This window comes from Notamacropus eugenii, chromosome 1 (assembly GCF_028372415.1).
Source record: "Notamacropus eugenii isolate mMacEug1 chromosome 1, mMacEug1.pri_v2, whole genome shotgun sequence".
Taxonomy (NCBI): Eukaryota; Metazoa; Chordata; class Mammalia; order Diprotodontia; family Macropodidae; genus Notamacropus; species Notamacropus eugenii.
In genome coordinates this window covers 77234340-77257175 of record NC_092872.1, presented here as the reverse complement: position 1 = coordinate 77257175, position 22836 = coordinate 77234340, and the positions used below count along the sequence as shown (strand labels likewise).

The 22836-nt window shown below is 44.1% G+C and overlaps 1 protein-coding gene across 2 annotated transcripts; it reads left to right on the top strand.

Moving 5' to 3' along the window:
• Window positions 1–3403: 3403 nt before the first annotated feature.
• LOC140502029 (uncharacterized) lies at window positions 3404–20272 on the top strand. Of its 2 annotated transcripts, none has more exons than XM_072606319.1 (5): window positions 3404–3638; window positions 8228–8698; window positions 12728–12871; window positions 18087–18177; window positions 19903–20272. In XM_072606319.1, the coding sequence occupies exons 1-5, from the start codon at window positions 3584–3586 to the stop codon at window positions 19970–19972; spliced, it is 831 nt and encodes a 276-aa protein (XP_072462420.1). In that variant the 5' UTR covers window positions 3404–3583; the 3' UTR covers window positions 19973–20272. The 2 variants fall into 2 exon arrangements, with proteins under 2 accessions (XP_072462420.1, XP_072462415.1); XM_072606314.1 differs by having other exon boundaries at window positions 3408–3638; window positions 19755–20272.
• The last annotated feature ends 2564 nt before the right edge of the window (window positions 20273–22836 follow it).

Sequence of the window (22836 nt, the reverse complement as noted above, 5' to 3'; positions counted from 1 at the left end):
TCTCTCTGAGCTTCCATTCCTTAATTTGTAAAATGAAGAGACTACTTGATCTCTCGTCTCCTTTCTAGCTATGATTTGCCCACGGACTTTCTTATAGTAGAACCAATGGAAACATTCTGGCAGCAGACCACCAGGTGGTGCTAGAGAGACATAGCATTAATATGCCTACCCTTGGAGTCTATCAGAGGGTACACCTTCATCATCAACAAATATTTCCTGATCACTTACTGAAGGGAGGACCCTGGACAAGACATTATGAGGGGCGGTCAAGGGGTAGAAGAGCCTGTCTTGGAAGTGAAACCTACACAAGATGTTTGGAGGAATTAGCTGACTAGTAGACAGAGTATAGGAGCATAATGTATATCCATTTATTTATTTGTTCATCCATTCATACATATGTACATTCAGAAAACATTTCTAAAGTTCATGCCTTCTACCACTATTTCTGTCTCACATAAAGATGTGACCCCTCTCCTTCCCAAGGTAAATCCTTCTTCTTGTACAAGTGATCCCATTCTATCCCATCCTATCATCCATAACCATCTCACTAATATTCAGTCACTACATGTCTACTGGCTGCTTCTCTATTACCTACAAAGATGCCCTTGTCTCTCCATTCCTCAAAAACCCTCACTTAGTGCATCCACTTCCACTGGCTGTCATTTCATTTCTCTTCTCCCTATTGTTAGCGAAACTACTCTAAAAGTCTATATACAATAGGTGCTTTCACTTCTTTCCCTCTCACTTTCTACTTAACTCCAGCTGGCTTTTTCTTAACTCAGTCTGGATTCCAACCATACCATTCAACAGAAACGGCTTTCTAGAGTCACCAGGGATGTTTAACTGCCAGATCAAATGGACTTTTTTTTCTTGATAGCCTCTTTTCTTTTAATTTATATATTTTTCTTTTTCAGCATTCACTTCTACAAGTTTTTGAATTTTAAATTTTCTTTTCATCTCTCCCCTCTGCCACCCCAGGACATCATGCATTCTGATTAGACCTTTCTATAATCTGCCTTTGCTTCTATCACCCCCCACCCCCACTCTTTCTCTTATCCCCTTCCATTCTATCTTCCTGCAGGACAAGGTAGATTTCTATACCTTGTTGCCTGTATATCTTATTTCCCAGTTACAAGTAAAAGCAATTTTTAACATTCATTTTTAAATCTTTGAGTTCCACACTCTCTCCTTTCCTCCCTCCCCATCCACCCTCTTACCTTCTCTAAGAAGCCTTTCCCAATCCCTCTGCTATCTCCAACTTATTCTGCATGTGGCTTGCTCGTACGTAGCTGTTTGCATGTTCCACACCTTCCCCACATACCCCTGCATTAGACTGTGAGCTCCTTGGGAGCAGGAGCTGTCTTTTTAGCTTGGTGGCTGGCACATAGTAGGAGCTCAATAAATGCTTATTGATTAACATCCTGCCCTCATGGAGCTTCCAGTCTAGTGATAAATCATATTTCCACAATTCTTTAAAATTTATGTGGCTCTTTTCTCCCAACCATCCAATGACATAGTTAGTATAAGGTATTACCACTCCCATTTTATAAATGAGGAAATGGGAAGTCAGAATGCTGCAGTGATTTCCCCAAAGTCACATAGCTAGTAAGTAGCAGTCAGGACTCAACCCCAGGTCCTTTGAGTCCTGGACTCCTAGGATCTATGAGTTGGAAAAGACCTTAGAGACATCTTTTCCAACCCCTACCTGCAACATGAAATCCAATAATCCCAATAAACATCTATTAAGCACCTACTATGTGCCCAGCCACTGTGCTAAGCACTGGGAATACAATTAATAGAGTCCCTGCCCCCAAAGAGCTCACACTCTAATACAGGGAGACAACAAAAAAGGAGGCAGGAAGAAGGGGAAATAGGAGGGAGGAGAGAAATAGGATGGGAGGGAAGCCCAGAGCAATTTGGCCTGGGATACCCCTTGTTTATTGGAGCTGAAACCAGCAGAGAAGCATATGTGGGGTAGACTGAGTCAAAGTCCTTTATAAAGGATGACATTGAGTGGAGTTTAGCTCTCCACCCTCCAATCCAAGGGAAAGGAGGCTCTGAGGGAGTTGGTGTCAGTTAAGACTTGGGTTAGCAGCATGGTGATATTAGGGGCGATGAGCTTCACCTGGAGTGGTCATCTTGTTCAGTAGAGTTGAAACCAGACAGAGCAGCCGATACAGAGAGCACATGCTCCTCCTGAGTGCCTCTGACCATCCAGACAAGTGGGTCATCTAGCTTTCATTGGAAGGCCTCCAATTCAGTAGACTCACTTCCTTCCCACCCCCACTCCATTGTTGAATAGTTTGAATTAGTAAGTAGTTTTTCCCTGGGTTGAGCTAAAGTCTGTTTCCTTGTAACTTTTTTTCATAGCATTATAGATTTAGAACTAGAAGGAATGGACCTCAGGAGTTATCCAGCCCAACCACTCACATTTTACAGATGAGGAAACTGAGGCCCAGAGGGGTTATTTGCCCAAGATTACATGGGTCATACAGGGTCATACAGATGAATCCAGATTCTGTCACTCCAGGGACAATGTTCTTCTCAATGCTGCTTCCTTTCTACTTGTCATTTCTAGTCCACAAGTATTTCTACTACGTAATGACACCTCTTAACTTCACTGGTTTCCCAAGCTGTGAAATGCTGAGTATATACTTTCCCACCCCAAGCCTCCCAAGCTCTGGAAGTGGGAGTGGGAGGGAGAGAGGGAAGGATTGAGAAGAGAGAGAGAAAGACCCAAACGGCGATCCAGAGAATAGGAACTATAAAAGCAAGTCATAGGGATATTAAGCGTGACAATGGACTGAAGGAAGAGCAAGGTAGAGATAAGGAGGGGCAAGAGATTAGCTGTCTCCAGTCCCAGACACCAGGGCTTGCCATGTACTGCAGTCTGGTGTTGGCACATCATACCCCTTCCTAAGCCCCAGTTTTCTCAGCATTCTAATAGGGCTTTGGATGAGGGAGAGGAGGTATGCATCCTAATGACAGGAGCATTGTGAAAGAGGGGTGCATTTGAAACATCTGAAATAAAATCATTAAAAAGTTAAGGGACAGAATACAAGAGGGGGAAGCCACAGCCCCCAGACCACCTTTCCTTCATCCTTTCTTCTCTTTCTCCTCCCTCCTTCTTCCTCTATCCCTCCTTTTCTTCCTCCACCTTCTTTCCCCCTTCTCTCCTCTCTCGTTTTCTGCTTTTCCCCTTCTCTTTTTCCTCTTTCCTTCCTCTCTACTTTCTTTTCTTTCCTTTCTCACTCATCCTCCTTGGTTTCCCTCCTGCTCATCTTCCTTCGTCTTCCTCTTCCCTCTATTCTGCTTTCTCCCTCTCACTATTCCCTGACTCCTCCCCTATCCGGTCCCCCCCGCCCCAGGCTTCCTCTCTGCTCTAGCACCCTCCTTAAACATTTCCCTCTCTTCCCTCTCCCGTCACTGTTTCTGAACTAGCTCAACCAGCTACAGCCCCAGCTCCCTGACTCCCAGGCTCCCTGGCCTCCCCTCCCACCCCAGGCCTTACCCAGAGTGGGAGGGGAGCATCTGGAGAGGGGGGCATTCCCCCCACCCAATCTCCCTGATCCTTGTCAGTTTGATGGAGTGGCCTATACCCTGGATGACGTGGGTGGGATTCTTCCTCTGGTTCTTAGGTGAGTCTGATCTCTTCCCTTGGAGTGGAGAAAACAAGGGGGTGGGGGTTAGAAGAGAATATTTGGAAAGACCCGTGGGGATCTCTAAGAACATGACAGACCCTCCTTATTCCCCTTACTGTTTGGATAGAGGAGGAACTGGTATGGCCTGAGGAGAAGGAAAAAGAGAAGCTTTGGATGTCTAAACTCTCAAGGTCATTGAAGAGAAGGAACTTTTGTGGTAGTAGGGTGATGCCCACAGAAGTCTAGGGGTGGGTATGGGGGAAATATGAACACACAACTTGGGAAGGATAAGGTAGGAAATGGACAGAGGTCCTGACCTGAGAGGCCTATCATTCTAGAAGAAAACAAGCAGAGCTGGAGCCTCTGGACCCTTGCCTGGCTTCCTGGGAGATGTGCTCAGATGACCATGCCTCACTTTACCATTCTGCAGAATGGCCTAGGAATTCTATGGGCAGTTCAATGAGTACTATTTCAGGCTGTAGAGCCTGGGTCCAGGATTCTTGGACCCTATGGCCATATGACTTGGGGGGCAGTACTCAGCTTAGCTTCCCCTTCTATCAGTGTGATCTGATGGGCTGAGTCCCAATCTGGGCTCTTCTAGGCCTCTGAAGACTGACTGATTCTATGCCTAGTTCACTACCTTCCCTCAGCCCCTTTTCTAATGTGAATCCAATTATTCCAGAGTCTTACCCCCCAGGACCTAGGAGAAAAAAATCCCTAGTTCAAGATCCCAGGCCTAGATCTTGGCCCAGACAACTTTTTTTGTCAATGTAGACCAGGAGGAAAATCTCTAAACTAGGGGTGAGATGACTTGGTTTAAATTCAGGTTTTGCTACTTTCAACCTGTGGAAGTTGGGCAAGTAATTGAATGTCCCTGGGCCTTAGTTTCTTCATCTGTTAAATGAAACAGTCAAAATAGATGACCTCTAAGGTCCCTTCCTGCAAGTGTGATCTGTGATTTTATGACTTTCCCCATTCCCTTGTCTTTGCTATTTACTGTCCCTACCACTGTCCCGTCCCCCTCACCCCACCCCCAGAAGCATAGACCTGAATGACCTACCCATCCTGGGTAGAGACACTGGTAAAGGAATGGCTGGCTCCTGAGATAATCATCTCTTTGATTTACTCCTTAGCAAGTTCTTTATTCCATCAGGCCAATATGGGTGGGAGGGGCAGAGGTTTCTTTTAGAAAAGATGTTTTGATGTCTTTCTTCAGTCTTTTTCCCAACGTATTTCCCTTCCCCCTACCCTTTCCCACTCCCATCAAATCCTCCCTCATAACAAAGAAAACCAGACAAAACCAGGCAATACTGACAGAAGCTGCAGCACAAGAAAGAAATTTCCATTGCCCACTCACTCGACCTTTGGCTGAATCCATGAGCCAAGATTGTAGGGACATCACCAAGTCCATTCCATTCTCCCTCTACAAGGTCTCTTGCACCTGTCCCCTTTCCTGTCTGGCCACTCCTTTATCTGTCTCCCTACCCAGAATGGGCAGGTCAGTGCCAGCATCAGTCAGAGAATCCAGGTCTTTGCTTCTGGGGGAGGGGGGGAGGTGTAGGGAGCAAATCTATGGCCATGAGGACTGGGGGAATGGGCATTCATGAGGGAAACCCCCCAACCCAAGACCTGGGAAGCAAGAACAGAATGGAGGTTCTGAGTTGTAGTCTCCACCTGCCAATCCCAGCTTAAATAAATAGATAAAACATGTATTAAGTGCTTATAATATGCATTGAGAGCTGGAGATACAAACAAAAAAAGGTACAATCTTTACCCTCAAGGAGACTACATTCTGAGCTAGAAAAAGTAGTAATTGCTAGTATTTATAAAATGCTTTAAAGTTAGAAAAGTGCTTTCCTTACATTATCTCATTAGATTCTCTCAAATAACCCTGGGAGAAAGCTGCTATTATTATGCCCATTTTTCAGATGAGAAAAGTGAGGCAGACAGAGGGGAATGATTTGCCTAATTTCACACAGCTAGTACGTAAAGAAAGGTAGGCAACATTTGAACTCAGGTCTTCTTGCCTATAGGTATTTCACTGTACACACTGTGTCACCTAGTTGCTTAAGCTTCAACTCATCTCACTTTGGAGATTCTCTATATATTTTTTCAATCAAGCACTTCTAGAACTAGGCTCTAGATTATAACGCACCCATAGCATACATGCAGACATCCACACCCAAACATACATATACAGTTGTAGACAGTCATATGGACTCAGCACAGAGCACATATGTACCCATAGACACACAAATACACACATTCCCATATACTATATGGCCAGGCTTACTCTTGTTTAGGCACACATCTACTATCTCCTCCACTTCACCCACTAAATACACACACACACACACACACACACACACACACACACACACACACACACACACACACATACTCACACCCTGATCTTGTCAAAGGAGTCTGAAGGAAACATTAAAACCATCCCCCCCAAGAGAACAGCTGCACAAAGCATTCTCAACAAGATTTCCGCTTGGGTATCAGCAGGAGACGGAAAATCCAAGCTGTTCTCTTTCCTCCTATTGTCCAGACACTCGCTCCCCGTCCCTGGCCCTCGTATCACATCTCCAGGCTCCTCTCTGTCCTCAGGGAATTGACCTATTTTTAACTGCAGAACTGGCAGGACCCTGCGTGTCTCTTCTGATTTCAACCTCTTCCCCAGCACTTAAACTGGAAAGCTCTGGGGTTTCCTTTTATGGTCTCTGTCCTGGAAAGTAAGACGCACAAGCCCCGTGAGTGTGTGCTGGAGTGGGCATCTCTATGTCATGCCTTGTGATTGTGTGTTTGTGCCTATAGTGGCTATCAGTCAACAAGCCTTTATTAAACATGCTGTGGACCAGACACTGCAGTAAGTGCTAGGGATTCAAAGAAAGGTGAAAACAGACTCTTCCCTCAAGGAGCTTACATTTAAATGGAGGAGACCAAAAGAAAATTAGCAGGAACATATAAGATCCATGCAGAATAAATGAAAGATAACTTGGTGAGGAGTGGAGGATGGACAGACCAGGAATGGCCTCATGGAGAAGGTGGCATTTGAGATGAATCTGAAAGTAAACCAGGGATTCTAACATGTGAAGGTGACAAGGGGGGGATTAGGCAGACAGTGCAAAAGCACAAAGAGGAACAAGGTGTACAAGGAACAAAATGTGTGTCTGTTATGCCTGGGTGTGTGTCTGAGCACAGATGCTAACATATGCAAATACATCCAGTCTCATATGTGTGTGTCCATGTGCAAAGAGTCCTGTATGTTTTTATTTGAAAGAGAGATCTCAAGATGGGGGGGACATTCTGGTCTTTGCCATTGCGGAGTAGCCCCACAATCAAGGGGGGAAAAGAGAAACATTGAGCAATTGGTGCTGGAGGAGGACAGAAGAAAAAAAGATCAGTGTGGAGTGGAACAGGAAGAAAAGGCTTCTGGGAAGAAGCAGAACTGGAGTCTAAAGAACAGATAGGCTTTGGAAAGCTTGAGGAGAGCAGAGAGACCATTATAGTGAGAGTCAAGGTATTGGAACTAGGTATGAGTATCTATGTACAAGAGAGTGAGGAGACCAGAGGGTCCTTGTTAGGGAAGAAGGGAAGGTGAGTTTGGACAAATGAGTGCCTCTCTGGGCATGTTGTGGATAACATGGCTGTGCCACTCTGTCTCTGAGAAGAAGGAGGAGGAGGAGGAGGAGGAGGAGAAGGAGGAGGAGGAGGAGGAGGAGGAGGAGGAGGAGGAGGAGGAGGAGGAGGAGAAGAAGAAGAAGAAGAAGAAGAAGAAGAAGAAGAAGAAGTAGAAGAAGAAGATGAAGAAGAAGAAGAAGAAGAAGAAGAAGAAGAAGAGGAAGGGGAAGGGGAAGGAGGAGGAGGAGAAGGAGAAGAAGAAGAAGGAGGAGGAGGAAGAGGAGAAGGAAAAGGAGGAGGATGAAGAGAAGTTGTGGCATTCATGCAATACCTTAAAGTCTGCAAAACACTTTCCAAATAACACCTCATTGTCTCTTCATCACAACGCTGACAGGTAGATGCTTGTATTATCTCCCTTTGACAGATGAGGAGATTCTGGAAGCCGGAGTTCAAGTGACTCGCCCAGGGTCACACAGCTAGTAAGTATTTAAGGACAGGATTTGAACTCAGGTTTTCCTGATTCCAAGTCCTCCACTCTACTCATTGCACCACCAAGCTGCCTAGATCATAATGAATATCATTATCAACAGTCACTTATGGAGTAAAGAGCCCTGTGCTCTGGGTATTGGAACACATGAAGATGAGCTAGACAGGGTCCCTTTCCTTAATTTGTATGTGGTCTAGCCAAAGAAACCAGTCAGGTGCTATATAGATTTTCTAGGGATTTGAGAAGGAAAAATAAGTCATTATGGGCTGGTTAGGGAGGGAAAAATGGGACTTGAAATGGATCTTGAACTTTACAGAGACACATTGAAACTTCAGGGTCACCAGCTCTCCAACCATCTATCAGTCTATCTACCTGTTCATTCATGCCACCATTCCCATCCACATTTTAGGTCTTTCTATCTTACCAAATATTAATCGGCCTTCCACATTTTTTTCCTTCTCTTTCTTTGCAGGTTCCTGGGCTGAGGCCTTCCTGATCCATAACCCTGGACTGGATGCATGCCTGCAGGTGGACCCCCAGGGTGGGGAGCAAATCTCATTGGTCACTTGCCACCCTGATGCTGGACCCCAGCAATGGGGCTGGGACCCAGTTAACCGAGCCCTTTTCAGCCTGCATGTCCCTGGGTGCCTTGCCATAGGTGAGGCCCAGGAGTTTGCTGTGGCCCAATTGAGCCACTGTGGGAGTCACCTCCACCAGACCTGGGGTTGCTCCCGTAAGGGTCACCTGAGCCTGCAGGGCCTTGGTCTCCACCTCCATGGAAAGCTGAATGCCCAGGAGATCTTTGTTCTTCGTCGAAAGGACAAGTTTAGTCGTTGGAAGGCAGTGCCTGGAATGGTCAGTATCTGCTCTGGGACCCCTGGGCCAAGAGCTACAGACAAGAGTCCAGAGAAGGAGCTGATCACACACAGAAGTGAGAGCTATGGTAAGATCCGCCTGATGAATACGCTCTTGGGAGTGTGATGAGGGGCAAAGCACATCCTTCCATCTGGGAGTTAAGAGATCTGGGTAGAGCCAAGTCAACAAGAATTTACTATATGCCAGGCATGTTGCTAAGTGCTGAGAACACAAAGAAAGGCAAAAGACAGTCCCTGTTCTCAAGGACTGTCACAGTCTAATGAGGGAGGTGACATGTAAACAACTATGTATGAACCAGGCTACAAGATAACTAGGAGGGAAGCAACAGAAGAAAAGCATGGGCATTAAAAGCCATGGGAAAGGCTTCCTGTAGACATGGGGTTTTCTTGGGGATCTGAAGGAAGCCAAAATAGTCAAGTTATGAGGAGGGAGAATATTCCACACATACTAACTAGCTTTGTCTCTGTCACTAACCATCCAAGTGACCTTGATCATATGGCTTAGAGCCTCAGCTACTTCATCTGTAAGATAAGAATAAAAATGCCCTACCTCCCTGATAGAGAGCATTCTATAAAAATACAAAATTATTAGATTATGGGGAATAGGTCTGGATCTCTGCATAAGGGGAGCAGAGCAGCTCATTACTCTGAATGATCTGAAGGGCACTAGGAAACCTTCCCTACTCTCAAATAAACCTTCAGCCAGCTGTTACTATGCTTTGAAATTCTAAAGCTTCATTTCTCTGTGTCTTGGGGCATTTTACTGTTTCAGAGCTCCTCATTTAAATGTGGTTATCTCTGAAATGAAGAACACTTTTAAAAAATTGATATGTTTTGCTTTTACATCCCTTCCAACTCTCAAATTCTGTGATTCCTTTCCAAATATATTCCCCCTCCCTTCTGTACCTGAAGTTATTCCTTGTTACAAAGGATGAGAAAAAAACAGCTCAGCAGAAGCTATTTCATCCCTAATTGGGACTGACGGAACATGCAGTCTAGCTCCCCATGCTCTGCAAGGAAAGGGGGGAGGTGCATTTTCTCAGCTCCTTCCCAGGGCCAAACTTCTTGTCATGAAAACTACAATACCTAGCCTTAATCACTGAATGGGGTATGCCTCAGTCAAACTGAGATCTACTAAAGAATTTAGCTTTAAAAGTCCGAAGTCTCCCACTGCATCCTGGACCATGGACCCAGATGGCTCCAAGGAGAAAGTCTCCTTGGTGACTTTGAACAGCACCCCCTCACTTAAATCCAATTTACGTGCATGTCATGACATCACCTCCATGTCAAGAAGGAAGGACAACCACAAAGCATGAAGTTTTTCTTTTAGTCACTAGGTGGCAGAACGAATAAAGCACTAGACCTGATTTCAGATCCTGCCTTGGAAACTTACAAGCTCTGTGACCCTGGGCAAGTCACATAGCCTCTCTGTGACTTGCTTTCTTCATCTATAAAATAGGGTAATAACATCAACGAGCTCACAGGGTGGTTGTGAAGACCAAGTGATATATGTTTAATAGATGGACTCTTCATTGTAAGCATGGGTGATTTGCCTGTAGCATACACAGAGAGATAGACTTGGAATGTCCTAACCCACTTCTACTTTGTGAAGAGATGGAGGACAGTCATGAATGGGCAATCATGACATATCTTCAAGTGAGGTATTGTGCTAGAATTAGATAAAAATAAAAAATAAAGTATCACCAGATATTTGAAAATGTGTGCAAACAAATCCCTCTTTGGGAGGGCGGGGGTAGGTTCCGATATGTCACTTTTCCAGGTCATTCTGGAGTGTGAGAGGGAAATAGTCCTGCCCCAGACCCAGAGAATAAATTAGCTTAATCTCAGCCAGTTTAGCTTCCTTCCCTCAAAATCCTTATTACTGGAAACAGTGAGTGATAGTTAATCAAAGTAAGAAAGTAAAACTGTCACACAGTTTGGTTTAGGTGATAGAGAACACACAAGAGTTAGGAGGTTCCATGATCCGGGAGCAAGCTGAAATCTCAGTTCTACCAGCCAGAAAATTGAAGAAGATTGCTTTTAGCAGTGTCTGGGGGCAGGAGGTGCAGGTGGGGAATCAAGGCTTCTTTCCACTTACCTATGACTGGGGGCTTCCCATTTGCCATTAAAGTTCCATACCTTCTCTTTCCCACCTCCTCTGTCTCTCCCTTTCTCCATTTTTCTTTTCCTACGCAAGAGTGGCAACTGGAAATTTACCCCAGGTCACTGACTTGGTGGGTGGTGGTAGATTTCATGAACCTCAGCCCGGGTAATAGTGGGGAAGGAAGCTAGGTCCCCAGTGGGTCAGTTCTGGGATAAGGAGCAGGTAGGGATAGAGTCTAGTGGAAAAGTGCTCCTTCTCTAGAACACATACAATTGGGAGTAGAGGGGTCCTGGCAGCCTGAGTACAAGCAGTACAGAGGGCATACCCCACTCACCCCACTTCCTGCATGATAAGAAAGGATGCTTCAAGATATTCAGTCAATCAAACAGCATGTATTGAGTGTTTGCTATGTGCCAGGCACAGTGGTAAGTGCTGGAGAATCAATGAAAGCCAAAAACACAGTACCTAGCCTCAAAGTGCTTCCACAAGATTCAGGAGACAACCTGCAAATAATTAGGTACATATAACATAGACAAAATAGATGGAAGGTGATCTCAGAGGGAAGAGGTTAGCATCTCGTAGGACTGGGAAAGGTCTCCTGCAGATGGCTGGATCTGAGTTGAGTCTTGAAAGAAACTAAGACACAGAGGTCAGAAGAGCATTTCAGGAAGTGCCAGTAGCAAAATTCCCAGGCAACCTGGGAACAAGAAAACAGTGGCGCTGGCAAGTCTTCTTTGGATCAGGATTTTCCCTTGGAGAGGGGACCCTTCAGGGACTTCTAGTCCTCTGGGTACAGGGGTCTGGCTAATTCTGGAAGGGAGAAATTCTTCTTTAGACATTGTAGCTGACCTCTGACAGCACAAGAGCAGAATGGAATGGTGTTATTCATCCATCACTGCATTCCCAGAGTCTAGCTCTTTTTTTTTTTTTGACAGTTCGGATCTATGCTTAATCAGTGTAGGGGATTTCTGGAGTAGAAACTGTCTTCACTGATGCAGATGGGCAATTCATCTGTAATTTGGACCCTTAGCCAGATCATGGAAGGCCTTAGATGGCAGGGTAGTGAGCTTGTATTTTAGCCTGTATACAATAAAGCCAGTGACGATTTTGGGGCAAAGTATTAGTGTAGTCATACATACCTATGCCTTAGGAAGAGGATAGATTAGAAAGGGGAGACTGGAGTTAGACAGAATAGTTAGCACAAGTTATTACAATACCCCAGTCAAAAAAAAAGCAATAAGATAAGGGAAGAGACAGAAGTGGACCTGTACAAGATATATTGTGGAAGTAGGATTGAATGGACCTGGAATCTGACGGATGTGAAGAGGAAGTCAGCAATGACTAAGGTTTGACTTAGGTGACTGAGAGGATAGTAATATCAACAACAGAACTGTGGAAGCTGGGAGGAGGGGCAGTTTTCTTTTTTGTTCTAGAGTGTGAAGAGGTTGAATTCAATCTTGGACATGTGGAATTTGAGGTCCTGGTGGGTCACTTAAGATATTCAGCAGGTACGTGCAGAATCTGGGCTGGAGCACAGGTAAGAGACCAGGAGTGGATATGTAGACATCTGAGGTCTTGGTGCTACACCCAAGTGTCTTGGTGGGACATCTAAGTTCAGTAGGCAGCTGCAGAATCAAGGCTAGAGCTCAGGTAAGAGACCAGGAATGGATATTTAGATATCTGAGGTCCTGGTGCACTACCCAAGATGTTCAGCAGGTAGCTGTAGAATCAGGGCTGGAGGTCAGGTAAGAGACCAGGAAGGGATATGTAGATATTTGCATAGAAAGGATCTTTGAATCCATGGGAGCCAGTGAGATCCCCAAAATAAGGATGGGAAAATGAGACTGGGGGGCTACCACCCTCACAGGGCAGGAGAACAGCAGAGCCCCAAAGACCTAAAACTCTCTACAGGAAATGTTTTTGAGCTATGATTCTACATGTCTGTGGGTATAAAGTGACAATCTCCACTACTCATACCTGTCTCCTTCTCCAGCTGAAACTACTCTTTCTCTGGATCAAAATAAGGAGGACTTGTCTTCATGGGACTCTGTACAAACAGCAAATGTCACTCCCACTAGCAACTTCACCCATACACCTTCCCCAACATGGGTGGAGGGACCTCTGCTGGCAGAAAAATGTGAGTATTTCTGTTTTCATGCCCCAGGTACAACCTGGATCATGAGTAGTTTGTATGACTTTGGGACTTTTATATGATAAACTTAATACTTTCTGAATCATCATATCCCGGGTGTGTCTAACTGGGGATGCATCCTAGCCTTCCCTGGGACATGTAGTGTTTTCTTCTTCCTTCCTAGAGCATGAATTCAGGCTGTCAGGTCTGGTACACAGTGATTAGAAGAGCTTAGTGCTGAGATGCCGAAATGGAAGACTCTGATTAAATTCCCATACAGGCAGTAAATATCACAGAGATAAAAGCAAACAGAACCACTGTTCTGCCAGCCCCAAATGACACAGGGTAGGCAAGCATCTACATAAGTCTGAGTATGTGACTTTCTATATGTCTGCATGTGACATTTGCCAAATGTTTAAATGTTTGCTTTGTCAAGAGATTGTTTATTTCCTCCTGGCCCTTAGGGTTTATGATTCAGGGAGCTGCCACCAATTGATGGGTGGTGACTTCTTAGGGTAGAGTGTTCTCTTCATACCCAGCTCTTTGGGGAGCCTCAAGGCTTACAAGGGAGGATGAGGGAGACAGCATGCAGTTTGCAATTAAAAGATGTAACTGCTAGGGCCCCCTTAGACATTATCAGACTTCTCCAGTAGTAAGGTATCATCTATCAAACATTCATTCTTACCTACTGTGTATCTGCATTACACCCAACAGCGCACTTTGTAAGATAACCCCCAAGTTCTCAGAGAGCTGGTCCCTCTTTCCCCTTGGCTCTTTTGTGGACCATAACATTCTTTAGTCTCAAGGCTGGGTGTAGATTTATCCTTGGCTTGGGATTCTTGGTTCAGCCACCATTGGATAATGGTCTCATTCCATCTGATACCTCACTGACTATGATTCATTGATTTATTTACAAAGCTAGCTGTATAAAACATTAATCAGAATGAATAAGGAATGAATAAGGTAGGCAACCTTAACTCAACCAGGATGAGTCTCCCTTTAGCCCATGATCTTGCCTGATAGTCAAAAAGTCCAGAACCTCATTTCCCCTCCCATCTGCTCCTATGCAGCTACCAAGGCCTCTACCCCACGGCTTTTCCCCTTAGATAAAAATTTCCTAAAGCAGCAGGGTCCAATCTCTTGAGGTGACTCATGAATTCAGAGCACTTCTGATCACTCTATTGAAATAGTGCAGGTTTTACAGACAGACTCTATGTTAACATTGACCTATCATATGAGTGACCACTGTAAGTTAACTGTCTGTCCCTGTAAGCAGCTACTCCTTGATAATCTGAAGCTTTGCTCAGCTTCTGCATTCCTGCCCACCCCCCACCCCCAGTACAAATCCAGGATGTAGGCATACAGCTGCCAATTGTGCCCATATGACTGTGGCCCAACAGTCATCAGTAAATCAACAAGCATTTATCAAGCCCTGTGCTACGTGCCAGGCATTGTAGTAGGCACTGAGGATGCAAACACAAAGAATGAAATAATCTCTGCTCTCAAGGAGTTTATATTCTAGCAGGAAGATAATTTCACATCCACAGTGACAGGAGCAATTGCCACAGCTTAAGGAGCTGTTCTGTCTTTGTCTCTTTCACCTTCAGGACTCTCCACTCTGGCTGTTCCTCTTCCTCCAGTCCTCGAGTCACCTTGTCTTCATGTCACCTTAATTTATCATTTGACAAGAGTGTCTTGGGAAGCATAACCATCCTCACAATAAAACTGTAATTGCCATCACCACGTAACTCTCCCCCCACCCCAACTACCCCAAACCCTTCTAACTCCCACAAGCTTTTTGGTGTCCCTCAGAACACACCCTCCCCAGTTGCATCTCTACCTCCCTTCTTGGCTCTGTCAGGCTGGGTCTGATGTACATTTTGATCAGATTTATTGATCATTTATTTAAATTGTTTGGTCTGGAGAGTGTAATCCTGCCCGATGTGATGCCCTCTCTCTCTCTCTCCCTTCCTCCCTCCTTTCTTTCTTTTTCTTTCCTTCTTTCTTCCTTTCTCCCACCCTTTCTTCCTCCTTCCCTCCCTCCTTCCCTTCCTTCCTTGATTCCTTCCTCCCTCCCTCCTTCTTTCCCTCCCTCCCTCCCTTTCTTTCTTTCTTTCTTTCTTTCTTTCTTTCTTTCTCTCTCTCTTTCCTTCCTTCCTTCCTTCCTTCCTTCCTTCCTTCCTTCCTTCCTTCCTTCCTTCCTTCCTTCCTTCCTTCCTTCCTTCTTTCTTTCATTTCATCAGTTCCACACACTCCTTGGATAGTCATGACACCCAGACATGCCTTTGTGATCCTGTTAGTCTTCCCATAAGTATGATAAGCCCAAGCCACCTATTAGCTCACAGTTTCATCCTATTCCATTCAACAAACATTTATTAAGTACCTCCACAGAGGTGGGGAACCTGCAGCCTCGAGGCCACACGTAGCCTTCTAGGTCCTCAGAGGCTGCCCTTTGACTGAATCCAAACTTCACAGAACAAATCCCCTTAATACAATCGTTTGTTCTATAAAACTTGGACTCAGTCAAAGGGCTGCCCTTGAGGAACTAGAGTGCCACATGTGGCCTTGAGGCTGCAGGTTCCCCACACCTGACCTACTATGTGCAAGGCACTATGATAGTTACTGAGGCTACAAGGACAAAAATTAAACAGTCCCTGTCCTCAAGGAATTTATATTCTCCTAGGGGGATATAATATATACAAAATGATAATAATAGCATTTATGTTTGTAAAGTATTTTCAAATACTATCTCATTATATCTTCATTATATATTATATAATTCTGGAAGGTAAGGGCTGTTATTTTCCCTATTTGACAGATGAGGAAGCTGAAGTGAACAGAGGTTAAGTGACTTGCCCAGGGTCACATAGCTAGTGTCTAAGGCTGGATTTGGACTCAGGCCTCCCTGACCCCCAGCCCAGCGCTCTATCCATTGAGCCACCTAGCTGCCAAATAAACAGATACAAAATAACACGAAGCAATTGCAAGAAGGAATAAGTGCTAATAACTGGAAGATTAGAAAAGGTCTCACACAAAAAGTGCTTTGAAGGACAGAGATTTGAAGAAGTTAGTCTGAGGAGAGAGTTCATTCCAGGCATGGGAGACCACCCCCAAAGCCATGGGGCTCAATCATCATGGCTATATAACTTGAACCCAGTCATGTTTTTTCTATTAAAAAAACCAACTTTCTTTGTTAAAATAATAAAGCATAACAATGAATTCATCTTAATTTGCTAATTATGAACAGAATCATACCCAATTGAAAGGAATATAAACATTTAAGTAAAATTCGATACCTACTTCATTAAACTTCAAATGTTATCATTTATTGCTTAATATAACTCTATATCTAACTGAGGCTGGCATAGCAACTCATTGTGACCCTGCTCCTAATAGAGGATAAACTTATTCATGATCAGTGTTAACAGAGAACTGACCATCTCTCCCCACAAACCAGGAGAGCATGGCAAAGAAAATGGCAGGCTGGACAATACTGCCTTGCCTTAGGACAGTGCTTGTAAGGTCGCTCAACTCTTACTCTTAGACAAAGATGGCACAATGATCAGATTTGCCTCCTCTGCCCATAAAGAAGTATCTTGGAGTAGGGCTGGGAGAGAGGTCAACCCCACCCCTCAGGGTTTGTGGATAGTAGAAAAAAAATTGGCTTTGGTGTCAGATCATCCAAGTTCAAAAGGTGCTTTTGTCATTTACTCCTCCTGTGATCTTGGGCAATTCACTCGCATCTCTGGACCTCTGTCTCATCATCTGTAAAATGAGGGAATTGGACAGCCTCTAGACCGAGGAACCTACGATCCCTTTCGTCATGAGAGTTTGTTGCACAATTGGTTTTTCAGTCGTGTCTGATTCTTCATGACTCCATTTGGGGGTTTTTCTTGGCAAAGATATTGGAGTCGTTTGCCATTTCTTTCTCAGACTCATTTTGCAAATGAAGAAACTGATGTAAACAGGGCTAAGTGACCCGCCCAGGGTCATACAGCTAGTGTCTGAGTCCAGATTTGAACTCACAAAGATGAGTCTTCCTAACCCCAGGTCCGGCGCTCTATCCACTGCAACACTTAGCTGCCCAGAGTGAAAAGTAGGCCTCTGGAAAAAGTGCTAGGTGTGGTGTGAACTGTAAGAATATCATTTGCAGCTTTCTGTACCTGTTTCCTTATCTTTAAAATGAAGGATTTAGACTAGACAACCTCTGAAGTCCCTTCCTGAAATCAGGAAGATCTGGGTTCAGATCCAGTTTCAGACACTTTACTAGCTGTGTGACCCTGGGTAGGTCACTTAACTTCTGTTTGCCCTAATCCACTAGAGAAGGAAATGGCACACCACTCCAGTATCTTTGCCAAGAAAATCCCAAATGGGGTCATGAAGAATCAGATACGACTAAAAGACAAAGCAACAAAAACATCAACAAGGTTTAAATCTCCGATCCTCTGAGTCTTTATGACTGCAGACTTGAGGGGACAAAATCTCTACTAGCAAAGAGGTGACTCTTTTCATCAAGGTTTATCCTTCAAAAGCAGATGGTGATCCTGAAAGGAAGAACCTGGTGCATGTGAGTGGATGAGTACCGCATTCCAGGTTCACCAAGCCTAGACAAACAATGATTCTCCATGCTTCTCTGTCCTCTGATAAAGACTACCATAGTCAATAGCTGGGTTTGTTCTATCTTGGTGTGTGAGAATACTTCACTCCGTGTGGTTTGAAAGGGATGTGTGAATGGGAGTTACATGCGCTGATGTGAGGGGCACTGAGAAATCCCTCCTCCCAATCCCCAAACTTCTTTCCAACTGATGTGTTCAATTCCCAAGAATTCTACTATTAGGGCTTCATTCTGTTGGATTAAGGCATTATCCTTCATGTAACTACAAATGCCCTGGAAAGACAGACACGTTAAGCCATTATTCATCCTTACTGTGTGAACTTAAAACAAGTTTCTTTTACTTCTTCCAATTTCATTGTGAGTGTTAAGAGCAAGGACTGATGTGATGGGATGAGGGAATGATCTGAATATTGGTGATTGTAAGGCAGTGGAAGGACAGAGGGAGGGCTCTGGGTCATTACAAAGGGGAAGAAAGCAATTCAAGGGCAGATGAAGGGAGTCAAAGAAATACTTTGCCATCCTTAAAATTTTGCCTTGGGTTACCCATGGGCCAGGAAGGCTTTGTCTACTCTCTCCCAACATTTGTTAACAGACTTCCAATTTCAGGGTCAAACTGGAAGACAGCTATGATGATCCTGAGCCCATTGGCCGTTGTCTTGGGAATCACCATCCTCCTCATCAGTATCTGTTATAACAGGTAAGTGTGTTTTCAATGCAGCTTGCACCCTTCTCTACCCAACATACCATTCTTTGTGATACTGGAGAAGCCATTTTATTCCTCTGGGGCTTGGTTTCCTCATTAATGAAATGCTGGGATTCAGCAAGATAACTGATAAAGTCCCTCCCAGCATGATATTAGTTAGCATTTCCTAGCACAGAGCTGTGCCTTGAAGACATGGGGCACCAGACACCAGGCATTAAGGAGGGTGAGGCCTGGAAAGGGCACTGTTTGTGGGGAAGGAAGGTATGATCAGTGAGAAGGGCAGCATGAAGGAAGTTGGACGACTGATGGTCATTTGGAGTAAGTGCACAAGGAGGGCAGGAAGTAGTTCCAAGGCCGGAGAGAGCAGCTCCCATGGAAGGGATGAGCTCTTCTGTAATCAGCCTTTGAGACTTTCCAAAGCAGTAGGGTTTCAGCTGCTGCTGAAAGGACAGGGAGACATGGCTTGGGGGCCTCCCATCCTCCAAGGTTTTCTAGTCTGGAGGCTGCTGCCAACTAGCCCATCTCTCAGAAAAATCATGACCAAAACAATAGCTAATATTTACACAACACCTTAGGGTTGACAAGGTGTTTTACATATACCTTCTAATTTTATAAATTCAACAACTCTTCCAGGTAGATGCTACAGGTATTTTTACTTCTGTTTTATACATGGAGAAACTGAGGTTTAGAATGGTTAGGTGAATTTCTCATGGAACTAAGAGGTGCAGGATAGAGTGCTGGACCTAAAACCAGGAAGATCTGAGTTCATATACTGACTCATACTAGCTATGTGACCTTCGGCGAGTCACTAAACTCTCGGCCTCAGTTTTCTCATCTTTTAAAATGGGTATAAAATAGTCTCTATCTCCTAGGATTATTGTGAAGATTAGAAATTTCTAAAGTACTATGCATACATATATACACACATACATACATATATATACACACACACACCACATACATATAATATACACACAACACACATTTAATATATATACACATTATATGATATATATACATACACACATATATATAATACACACATAACACATACACACATACACACACACGCACACGTAGTGCTATATATTAAAGTGCTACATAAGTGCTAGCTGTTATTACTACTGCACAAAGCCACAAAGCCTATATGGGCACAGAAGTTGGGTTTTAACCCAGGCCTGAAAAGCCAATTCCACTGCTTTCCCACTATAGTGCACGGCTTTCTCCAAACTTAAATTCTTCTAAATTTCCGTCACTCTAGGTCAGGATGAATGCATCAGAGATGATAGAAAGAGTGTTAGATTTTGGACCAGAGGTCCTGGATTCAGATCCTGGCTCTGCCCTTTAACAGTTATGTTAACGTTGGGCAAGCCATGTAACTGCTCTGGGACTCAGTTTCTTTACCTGTAAAATGAGAAAGAACGGGTGGAATTAGGTGACAGCTTCTACTCCGTATTAGCTATAGTCCTATTACACATGGAGAGAAGAGCAGTCCTCAGAGCCCTGAGAGGGTTGTAGACTCTGGCAGAGAGGAATAACCGATTTCCTTTGTTCGCTTCCCTGACCTACAGGAAGAAGAAAAAGAAGCCTCTGGCAGCCCTGGAGAACTATGCCCAGAATGGTCCACGGGCCACATTACTACCTAAGGGGGAGCTATCCTTAGGCCAGGGAGGCCCAGGAGCTCCCAATTTACCTATCTCTCTTTCCTCATCCCTACAGCATGGGGAGATACTCATTGAATGGAAAGATGGCAGCATTACACCCCTCTTTGCCAGCCCTGGTCATCTGAATGATTAGTCCAATCTCCATCTTGCAGGGGCCTGCTCTGTGCCCAGTCCTGTCCTGGACTCTACAATGGGAGAGAGAGAGGGCACAGGGCCCGGAGTTTATCAGATCTGTGCCTTCACCTTAGACCTGTGTCCTTCTCCTGGGAGACGGAGAAATCGCAGACTCTAGAATTTATTAGCCCTGCTTTTCATCTTAGACTTCTGTCTGCCCTCTGGAAATTTCTTTGTATATATGTTCTGTAATTATTTTTTATGTACATGTAATTTTCTCCAAAAGAATGAAAGCTCTTTGGGGACAGAGACTCTTTTGTTAAAATCGTCTCATTTTTATTCAAACCTTTATTTCCAAACATTCCCTGTTTCCCTGCCTAGAAAGCTATCGCTTATAAGATTTTAAGAAGAGAGAAAAAAAAGCCGATTAAAAAAACTAGCTAACACATCTACTGTATTTAGGAGCAGATACAATATTTTACATTCCAATTCCTCTACCTCAGGGCAAGCCTTGTTTCAATTTTTTTTTAATCTTTATATTTTCAGTTCTTAAGATGACAGCTGCTATATCAACTGTTGGATTACAATTCAGCTGACTTCCCACAAGACTCATTAGTGACACACTTTATGACCCATCAATGTAGGACACATGTAGCATGGTGGTGGAGAGAACACTGAGCTTGGAATTAGTAAGCCCTGGGTTCAAGTCCCACATCAGACTCTTATTAGCCATGACCTTGGGCAAGTCACAACCTCTCTGTGATTCTGTTTTCTCTGGATTCTGTAGCTTCTAAGGTCCCTTCTACCTTCTAAACATCTGATTAAAATACCAATCCTTTGTTTATGAAGCTGATGCCAGGGCCTTAGGAAGGGAGGAGACACATCTGGGAAACTGTGGGTCCTTAAGCAGTCAGTGGAGTTGGTCCTTCTGTTAAAAAGACTTCATTTTTTCTGAGTCTTGCTGTCATCATCTATAAAACAAAACAGCTGGGCTAAATGATCTATAAGCTCTCTTATGCTCTAAGATTCTAGGATAGTTCTTCCTCAGAAAGGTGGACAAATATATTGTCCAAAAAACTGGCAGGAGACAGCATCTTGGGTCTGTCCAGAATGGCTCCTTAAGGTTCTTCCCTTCCCTAGAAGGAAAATGTGACAGTCAGCAGTTTCCTCTTTTTGCTCAAAAGATGCCTCCCAACATTCATCTAAAACAATGCCATGATTATTGGACCTTCTTAGAGGACTATACCTTCAATCTAGCGGGCGGAAGGAAGGAAGGAAGGAAGGAAGGAAGGAAGGAAGGAAGGAAGGAAAGGTGTCAAGTTTTTCCTTCTCTGAATGAAAAAACATGTATGAAGTATTTCCTATGTGCCAGGTCCTGCATTAACCATTAATGTCAGGGACACAAATACAAAGTGCCATCTCCAATCATCTTGATCTATATCTGGCCACTGGACCCATATAACTCCTGGAGGAGAAAATGAAGCTGGTGACCTTGCACAGCCCTCCCTCCCTTAAATCCACATCACTTGCAAGTCATGGCATCATCTTCCTGACATCACAGTCCTCTTTCAGATCAAAGGGCATACCACATAACATACAAATACAAAAAAAAAAAAAAAGACAATCCCTCCCCTCAAGGAGTTTATACTCTAACAAGAAAACACATGCATAGGGGAATGGGGGTGTTTTGGTCAAGAAAACCACAGGGATAATGATTTGAGTTATAGGGAAATGACTGAAATCAGCTTTCTGAAAATGGTAGTGTTGATGACTATTCTCAAGAACTGAAACTGGAAATCTGGGGGAGGGAGGAAGGGAAGGGTGTCTGTACATTGGTGTGGGATGAAGATGGCTGGGTCAATCAGCAGCTCAGGGTCTTGGGTGGGAGCTGAAGTAAGCAAAGTTGTGGAGGAATGCCTTCTCATCCCCCTTCCCCATTCACAGAACCACTAGCTAATAACGAACTTGCTGGTCTCCTAGGGTCTCTAAAAAGACATTTGTTAAGCAAACTGTGAGCTGGGCCTGGCTGAGCCAAAATGGGCACAGAGGTGAAATTTGTCTTGGCGCTCTCTTTCCTCTCTAATCTAGGGCACTGCACTGGCATGAGTTCACTCCTCCCTGCTTCCTCCTCCCCCCAACCCCCCTTGCCTGTCAACTAATCTCCAAATCAAATATTAATACATGATAAATGCTTAAGTTGTTTCCTTCCTCAAGGGTAACTGTATACTAAGAGGAGAGTCTGGATGACCAAAAAATCTTAAACTCAGAAGAATTATAAAGCACAGAATTTCAGGGTCTGTGAAAGGCAGTGGGGAAGCCATTGGGGTGAAAAAGGATCTATTTCTGGCCTCAGTTTCCTTTATCTATAAAATGAAGGGATTAAGCTAGGTGATCTCTAACCTCCTATCCAGCTCTCACTTTATTCTATCATTAAGGCCAGACTGACTTAAAGAGTACTTGTTTATTCACTCAGACACGAAGGAATCTGTAACTTAATGCCCGTCCCAAGTGGCTCAGAAAGTGGTCATTTAGGCCATGACCAGTATCCTTAGCTTGGATGCCACTTGAGGGGTTCCTTTATCAACTGTATCTTATGAAAATATGACTCTACTTGCTCATTTCAGTCTTCAGAGTTGGGTTAATAGAATGATGGCTAGTGGCCAGAAATACAATAGAGATCACAGGCTGATCTAAAGTATATAAATGTTTGCCCTGAATAGAACCTGTTGTTCTTCTTGTTCTATAGCCAATGGGTCTTGAACCTGCTAATCCAGGTGTAGTTGTCTTCACTGAACCTCATTCCATGCCCACATGTAAAAAATTCTCCATTAAAATCCGGAAGCCAATGGCTCATACATATGAATATCTCTTGAAC

Excerpts from the sequence above, each read along its gene's own strand:
- LOC140502029 (XM_072606314.1), top strand. The coding sequence starts at position 3,584 with ATGGAGTGGCCTATACCCTGGATGACGTGGGTGGGATTCTTCCTCTGG. Across the intron at positions 8,699-12,727 it reads ACACAGAAGTGAGAGCTATG|CTGAAACTACTCTTTCTCTG; the intron begins GTAAGATCCGCC and ends CTCCTTCTCCAG. Across the intron at positions 18,178-19,754 it reads ATCAGTATCTGTTATAACAG|GAAGAAGAAAAAGAAGCCTC; the intron begins GTAAGTGTGTTT and ends CCTGACCTACAG.